At 40.4% G+C, this 8715-nt stretch overlaps 1 protein-coding gene across 1 annotated transcript; it reads left to right on the top strand.

Moving 5' to 3' along the window:
• Window positions 1-3671: 3671 nt before the first annotated feature.
• LOC123490676 (endoplasmic reticulum resident protein 44-like) lies at window positions 3672-8057 on the top strand. Its single transcript, XM_045220570.1, has 4 exons — window positions 3672-3829; window positions 7228-7300; window positions 7589-7628; window positions 7919-8057. Exons 1-4 carry the CDS (start codon window positions 3773-3775, stop codon window positions 8040-8042), a joined length of 294 nt encoding a protein of 97 aa, XP_045076505.1. The 5' UTR covers window positions 3672-3772; the 3' UTR covers window positions 8043-8057.
• The last annotated feature ends 658 nt before the right edge of the window (window positions 8058-8715 follow it).

Raw genomic sequence — 8715 nt, 5'->3', positions numbered from 1 at the left:
GTGCTCCTGATAGCACACAGGGTAAAAAGGAGCAGGGCCCAGGGGGCAGGACATCTTAAATATACAGTATCTGGATTAGAGCTTTGTTCTGCATGAATATTCAAGCTAGATGCTACCTGAGCCAGATGAGCCTTACATTAAAGAAATGTTATAAGCCCTACACTAAAGACATTTTATGAGCCCAAGCCCAAAAAATGCCCAAATGATTATGCTGTTATCCAATACATATGATAGGCTATACTGCACATTACACACAACAGAAAAACATAAAAGCCCATAGATGTATGCTCTCTTGAGTAAATATAGGAAACAAGCTCCAGTAATATTTTTGAGTGTGGACTGTATTTATGTACTGTATTGTATAATGGACTGAAATTACGCACTTCTTTCAAACCATGAAGTTGGGAGAGAACAAGTGATGCTGGCGCAGGACATGCGGCCTACAAACGTATAGGCTAGAGAATTGATATACATTTTGAATAATAATAGGGCCTATTTTCCATGTTTTATAATTAGTAGGCTGACGCATTCACTTTTGATAATATTTCCCCACATGTTGTGTGTATTAGGCTACTTCCTCTTCTCTTTATGGTTGCTTCATTCCTTCCTCGCTCTCAACAGTTAAAGAAAATAAGTTTTGTTGTCCTTATCTTCATTATTGTAATGACATGCTGGAATAATATAGTAGGCTACTTGAATAGGATGCAGACGGCTTTCGCTTCACTTCATGAGGATGGAATGGTAATGAGTCTGAATAAATTACTGCTATAGCCTATCGCCATCGTGCGTTCTCTCCTTTCTATTTAACATTCAGCAAACAAGAGCAAGCTTGCATCCCTCTTCCAATAGTCTCTTAGTATAAGAAATGCTGGAAAAAATGGCCAACAAGCTATTCTAGTCTAGCTTTTCCTGGGACTCCACAAAAAGCTAAGAAGGAGAGTGGCCAGTGGAGAGCAGCTGCGTAATTGCGAATTGTGAACTGTCCAACAATCTAGAGGACTATCTATTTTGGATGCAATTTGAATGGAATTGATGGAAAGAGAGAAAGACTTTAAGAAAGAGTGCTCGCCTGCGCACTGATTTAAAGCAAATATATTCAAGTGATAGGCTGTTTTAAAATTCTGCAGCTGCAAAAAAAAAAAAGTGGGGTTTACAATAAGGTGACCCCGAAAGACAAATGAGTAAATTAGAAACACATTCATATTAATCTATCATTCAGATGTATTAGGCCTAATATTACTGTACCATAGGCTATGTTGAAGCAAATGTCCCTGTCTCAAGAAAGAAAGTTACCAGCTGATGAGATGATACATGCATTCATTGTGAACTGCGCTCCAGACAGCGCTGTCTGCCTCCACCCTGAGCGTTGATTATTGATCATGCAGATAGCAGAGCACAGAAGGCCGTAGAGAAGCCAGATTTAGACATTGCATATCATTTAACAGTTCCATTTCACATAATGCTGTTCATATAAATAATTTATTATAATTTACCGGTTTCTCACAGTTATTTATCCCGGGAAATGGGAGTGGGTATGGGCGGGAAATCTCGGTAACCCGGTTCCTGCTATTAATCCCCAGTATAGACATGAGAAGGTCTGCTTATAAAACATTATTAATAGTTCAACTATTAACGTAAGCACACAGACATACACACACACACACACACACACACAGACACACACACAACTGTTTCCATCTGTGAGCTGCTGACACAATGGGAAGTGGGAACCCCCTATGGACAGCTTTACCACATCAAATATTAATGCTGGGATTCAATTCAACATTTAATCTACTTAACAATTATAAAATACACACACACACTGCACACAGTCAGTGTCTCACACACACACATACACACACACACAGGCAGCGAAACACACATGGTTATACATGACCCTTTAGACAGTAGTGAGAGAGATAACACTATGGTCACATTATAATGAATCATTGGGAGGAGGATGTATACGCTGGTTTGTGAGTGTGAGTGTATGGGTGTGTGTGTTGGACTCTTACCATGGCAGTGCTAGGGGGAGGCCTCAGCAGATGTTCTCCAGCTCAGTGCATCCTCGGTGGGCTTGGCTGCACGTCCAGGTCCCCTGCCTGCCCTGATCCTGGATCCAACGGAGAGAGAGAGAGAGGATCTCTCACACACTGAGACCTGCCCACCTGCTCACAGCCACGCTGCCAACACACTCAGACACCCTGCCTGCTCCCTGCCCGCTCTATGCCAACTACTGGGCTCTACGGTAGACTTGGTTAGAGCAGGAAGGGCACAGGGAGAAATCGACAGAGACAAAGAGAGACAGGGAGATAGAGAGAGAAGATAGATAGATAGATAGATAGATAGATAGATAGATAGATAGATAGATAGATAGATAGATAGATAGATAGATAGATAGATAGATAGATAGATAGATAGATAGATAGATAGATAGATAGATAGATAGATAGATAGATAGATAGATAGATAGATAGATAGATAGATAGATAGATAGATAGATAGATAGATAGATAGATAGATAGATAGATAGATAGATAGATAGACATTCTCTGCTACATCCTGACTGCTCAGACACAGATCTCTGTCCTATCCCCCAAGTCTCTTGTCTGTCGCACTTACTATCCAAACAACAGAGGCAGCGCATAGGCTACTCTGAGAATTATATTTTTGTATCAAGCAGTGCCTGGTACCTGTATGTTGTTACACCCCTTACAAAAACGATTTCAGTTAAAGTGCAGTAACTGCAGCTGACTGTGTTATTTTGGACGCTGCACTGACTGTTAGTTTTAGGACAGAACATCGGTAACGTTAGTTTGTGTATTGGATACACAGACTGCCGATGTTCTGTCCCAAAGATATCTGACAGTAATCTTCTACTGTAGTAACTGTAACGTGTGTAGTAATAACTGTGTAATAAGTAACACAACACACGGTATTATTTCAGTAACTTAGCAGTTGTTCGAAGGATTTATTCATTTTGCAGCCTCAGTAAAGATTGGGTGAAAATACACAAAACAACTGTAACACCTGGAGAGTCAATAACAGACTACAATACAGTTGATATCCTGCCTGAATCTGTGTAGCTGCCTTGGCTTTCTGCAGGCGAAAATATTTTGATTTCGATTAGATGAGTTTATTAGTCACATGCACAGGAAAAAATCAGCATGTCACTAGCACAGGGCAAAATCAGCATGTCACTAGCACAGGGCAAAATCAGCATGTCACTAGCTGGTCAATAAGAAATGACTAGCGGTGCATGAGTTTGATAGTTAGCTAGCAGGGTAGCCTGCATAACTAACGATGATGCAACTTACCTTACTAAATTAGAAATCACGGAATAATTGAGAAAAATATGCCTTTAGCAACTGTCAACATTAGGAAAATGTATGTATCTTTTTTTATGGTTATTTGTTCTTTTGTTCAGTATCTTCCTGACTCTCTCACTCTCTAATGCTAGAAGTTTTGTCCCAGAAAGTGTTCCTTTGGACCACAAACTTCTGGGTCGCAAAATATTTAGAAAAATACAACTCCCATTTCCAATTTTTCTAACTCCCAAAGAAAGACGCCATACTTGTAGTTTTAAGCCTAATTGGGAATCATTGCTAAAGATCATTATAAAAATACTACTCCCATAAACCTCAGCGTTAAACCCGGAAATATCGCTCACGTTACCGTGGTCACCCATCCGTTTCCTGCCTCAGCAGCAGAGTGGTGTCGAGAGACAGGGAAGACCGAACAACACAATAACCTCAACCAACTCCACTATACAATGAAACTGCCACCAATAGTATCCTCTCTCGAGGTCGGCTTCTTCACGATACTGCTGGTAAGAAGCTTCGGCAGCTACACGTCCTCGTATTTGAAGTGCGGTCGGTCTGGCTTCACAAGCAGCTAGCTAACGTTAGTCCTTTGGCTTGTTAGCTAACGTTAGAATGATGGGCATTCGTTTTCCAAAGTGATAGATAGCTAGTCAATCACAACATAAAGCTGTATTGAACATGAATATAGTCTTTACATTACTGTAGCTAGCTAGCTGGCTAAAATAGCTAGTCGGTAAACCAGGTTAATTGAGATCAGCTAGCTGGCTAGCTAAGCTTGGTAACGTTAGCTAGCAATGTAGAGACATGAGTCATGACCCTCCTTTTCTGTGCTCACTCGCCTTACTCTGCCCAGTTATGTTAACTAACTTAACTAGCTTACGACTGTGCAAGTCCAAACAGTATCTTATTCTAGGCGCATGGTGAATCTTAAATCAACGTATCATTGATTGTGTGAGCTAACGTCAGCTATCAGACATGGCTAGATTTGCTTGTTTGTTTAATCTAGCTAGTTAGCCAACAGCTAATTTATAGTTGTCTTGCTTGCTAACAAATGTAGCTAGCTAGCCAGGTCGTGGGACGGTACCACAAGTTAGTGAATTTGGCCATAATCAAGTTGCGGAATGATGGAGCCGGTTGGTGAATTCCTCTGTTGTGGCTCATTCCTATTGGCTGACAACCCGGAACTGATCACAGCTCTGTTCTGCAGCTCAGGATATAGGCCTATTACAGTGTAAACTTTCTGTACAGTCAGTCAGGGATTTAAACTAAGTCATATAGTTGTTTATCAGCACGATTCATGGCTTTTATAATGGCTTCTAATCTAGAAACTAGAAAGTAACTAGAAAGTATCTACAAATATGTCTGTATTCATTAATTTTTTTGGCAATAGGGCTGTCTCGTCACCATTACATAATTAAACCAGAGACAGTGGAAACATTTAATTACTGAAATATCTCTTGTTAAACTGAAGCAGTTGTAGCTCAGCAGGCATACAGACGAGTGTCACAGCCAGGCTGCTGTGAGATGATCTCACTATACATAATACCACTAGTCCTGTATTAGTTGACCCCAGAAATAGTGTGTGTACATTTTCTACGTACAACGACATCCACCACCACTCAGCCTTCTCTCTTAAGTGCTATGTTACAGTGCATATTATAAACCACAGCAAAGACAGCTTTTCCTGTTAACACTGACTGTCAGTGTCACCTAAAACACATACTGTACATACATATACAGTGCCCTCCGTAATTATTGGGACAGTGAAGCATTTTTTATTATTTTGGCTCTATACTCCAAAAGTTTGGATTTGAATTAAAATAATGACTATGTGGTTAAAGTGCAAACTGTCAGCTTTCATTTGAGGGTATTTTCATCCGTATCAGGTTTAGAAATTACAGCACTTTTTGTACATAGTCCCTTCATTTTAGGGGACCAAAAGTATTGGGACAAATGAACTTATATGTGTAGTAAAAAGTTAAGTATTTGGTCCCATATTCCTAGCACGCAATGACTACATCAAGCTTGTGACTCTACAAATTTGAATGAATCGTGAAAAATGATGAGTGAGAAAGTTACAAATTCAACAATATCATACCCCCAAGACATGCTAATCCCTTACCATTACAATAACAGGTGAGGTTAGCATTTTGGGGGGTATGATATTTGTCCGTCTGTAACTTTCTCACTCATCATTATTCATTCAGGATTATCCGTTATCATGGTAGCATCCACATTAATGTAGAAGTGTTTAGAAACATATTCTATTCTTATTTACAATAAAAGTGACTCCAAAATAACACAATACATTATTTACCATTCATTTCTATTGGGCACAAAATAATCTGAAACAGCAAATGCATCCAACAAATTTGTAGTCACAAGCTTGATGTAGTCATTGCATGCTAGGAATATGGGACCAAATACTTAAAATTTGACTGCTTTAATACACATATAAGTGAATTTGTCCCAATACTTTTGGTCCCCTAAAATGGGGGGGACTATGTACAAAAAGTGCTGTAATTTCTAAACGGTTCCCCCGATATGGAGGAAAATACCCTCAAATTAAAGCTCACAGTCTGCACTTTAACCTCATAGTCATTGTTTGATTTCAAATACAAACTTTTGGAGTATAGAGTCAAAAGAAGAAAAAATAAGTCACTGTCCCAATAATTACGGAGGGCACTGTAACACAGTGTCTGTGTGTCTGTCTCATCATAGAATACACACTTTTTAAAGCTACTTTTTAGTCATTTTAGCAGACACTCTTATCCAGAGCGACTTACAGTTAGTGAGTGCATACATTTTCATACTGGCCCCCCGTGGGAAACGAACCCACAACCCTGGCGTTGCAAGCGCCATGCTCTACCAACTGAGCTACAGGGGAACCTACTTAACAGAGGGTGTGTCCTTCACCACACACACCCTGCTGATTTGGATGATGTGTCAAACGACTGATGTTAGATAAAGCTTAGTGTTCTGAAAGTCCTCATTGACAGGATGCTGCTAAGAAACTGGTTTAGAGGGGTTCCATTAGTATTAATACATGGGAAAGTCCAGGCCATGATTAACTTAGCCCCAGTCTATATCCTAGCCACAGCCATCTCTCCTAAGTCCTAAGCTCAACTATCAGTCTAGTGACTGTAGCTCTTGTTACTGTGTTTGTGTGAAGTTATTGTTATGGTGGTAGCAGAGAATTGGAGTGCGCTGTCATAGGACTCTGAGCTGCTGAGAAATATGTTTAATCTTCCAGGGAATGTGAGACTCCGAGTAGTAGAGCATCTCCAGTAACACCACTCTCCGTCAAATATGGTGGATAAATGAAGATGTCTTACGTTTACCATTGGCAAAAATGGTCACAGTTCCGGTCTGCTTAAGGGGTGGCTATCCCATAGACACAAATGCGATAGCAGCTGGGTCTGGTCTGCTTAGTTCATTGACTGTATATGAACCAGAAAATAGTATGCAGTGTGATGTCTCGCTTCCACTTCTGTCTCTGCCTCCATGTCCAGTGTATGGCACTGTCCTGGTCGCCCAGTCCATGGTGAAGTTTGACTTTGACCTTGAGAACAGAGTCCTCTGTTCCACATCACCTGTGGCGTCCACGTCCATCAGAGAACTGAGATATCTGGATCTCAACAGGACTCATATGGATAAATAATCAAAACAGAGGGAGGGAGCCAAAGAGGAAAAATATGCTTTCTCACTTGTTTGCCTGGTCTGGAAACAGCAACAAGGGAATTCATGTAAACAATAGGACAGTAGCTTTACAACTTCTTCCGTCAACTCTGCAATCACTGAATGTCTAGTGGTCGTTTTTGGACTGGGCTGATGTCACATCTGTGTGAGGGACTGGTCCTAGCCATATCATCACCCTCATTAACCCTTTCTTCACTGGATCTAGGTGACTGGTCTCTCCACTCCAGGCCAGGCTGAGATTACCAGTCTAGACACAGGAAACATTGAAGACATCCTCAGTAAGACATTGACTCTATAACCTGTTACAGACATCTCTCTGGCTCTCATCTATCCTTCGTTCTCTCTGTCACTTCCTCCCTCCCTCAATCTCTCCCTGTATTTCTCTATCTTGTGTTGTCACTCTCTCCTTCCTCGACGCCTTGTAGTTGTGGCTGTTTAACTGTATGAATAACACTAATGATTCACACAAACCTCCCTTGCCTATGAGTATGTGTAAATTTACTTTAATTCCTGTGTGTTTGACGTTGTTGTAAAACAGTGGGTGTAACGTGTTTGTTTCCTCACAGACAATGCTGGAGTGGCGTTGGTTAATTTCTATGCAGACTGGTAAGTGTGTTACTTCTCCTGTGAACATTTGTCATCGCCTACTCAATTGTCTGTTTGCATACATTTTCTTTGTGTCCACATCAGTTGTTTGCCTTGTGTGTGTTTAACTCATGTACCAGATATGGCTGTGTGTGTGTGTAATGAATTAGAATTCCAACATGCTTTAGTGGCATCATGGCTGGAGAGTAATGCAATGTGGCCAAAGCAATTACAGTATGACAGTTCCTCCAAAGGGTAACAATATGAAATCTAATTTGGATAAGCAAATTATACCCACATTCTCCCCCCAGGTGTAGATTCAGCCAGATGCTCCAGCCTATCTTTGAGGAGGCATCGAACATCGCGAGGGAGGAGTTTCCTGATGTCACTCAGGTGGTGTTTGCGCGAGTCGACTGCGATCAGCACTGTGAGTGACACGCACGTACGCGCACACACAGTCCAAAATTGTAATCCGTAATGTAACTTTTGGTTTACCCAAACTCGGTAACGTAATCTGATTACTTTTAGTTAGTTTTACATTACTTTCCCCTTAAGAGGCATTAGAAGGAGATACAAATGTATATTACCAATTAAACGACATCTATTGTAGGATCAATCAATGTTATAGTTTACATAGCTGGCCATAAATGGATGTTGCATTTTACTTTATGGGTTATGTAGGCTTCTTCTAAACCATTGCTTTCTACTTCAATACAGATAATAATACGATTAGGCTATATCTTTACATTAAAAGTCTGTCAGAGTTCCAGTCATTCCAATTCATGTAATACTCTTGATCAACAAGAATAGGATATGGAAATATAGATAAGCCAAATTGTTTAACCTGAGCATAACCCCAAAATATAACCCCAAAACTAAGGACTTATTACCCTACTCTGTTGTTAATGATTTTGTTGTCATGGAGGACTGATTGGGCTCATTGCTTCAAGTTGAAAAGGAAATGCTGCTCTCATGGAATGGCATGCGTTTGAGCACTAACCAAAAGTGCTATTTGCATGTGGGAAAATGAATGCCATATGCTGCATTTGCTATAGGCCTATTGTTTAAGTTTTTGTTGGTGACACTCTGGTATCTCGATAATTTGCAG

This window comes from Coregonus clupeaformis, unplaced genomic scaffold (genome assembly GCF_020615455.1).
Source record: "Coregonus clupeaformis isolate EN_2021a unplaced genomic scaffold, ASM2061545v1 scaf4356, whole genome shotgun sequence".
NCBI classification, from domain to species: domain Eukaryota; kingdom Metazoa; phylum Chordata; class Actinopteri; order Salmoniformes; family Salmonidae; genus Coregonus; species Coregonus clupeaformis.
This window is presented reverse-complemented; position numbering and strand designations above follow the sequence as displayed.

Bases quoted from the DNA above. Each gene is read 5' to 3' on its own strand.
- LOC123490676 (XM_045220570.1), top strand. From the start codon at position 3,773: ATGAAACTGCCACCAATAGTATCCTCTCTCGAGGTCGGCTTCTTCACG. The intron at 3,830-7,227 runs GTAAGAAGCTTC...CACTGGATCTAG, and splicing joins GCTTCTTCACGATACTGCTG to GTGACTGGTCTCTCCACTCC. The intron at 7,301-7,588 runs GTAAGACATTGA...GTTTCCTCACAG, and splicing joins AAACATTGAAGACATCCTCA to ACAATGCTGGAGTGGCGTTG.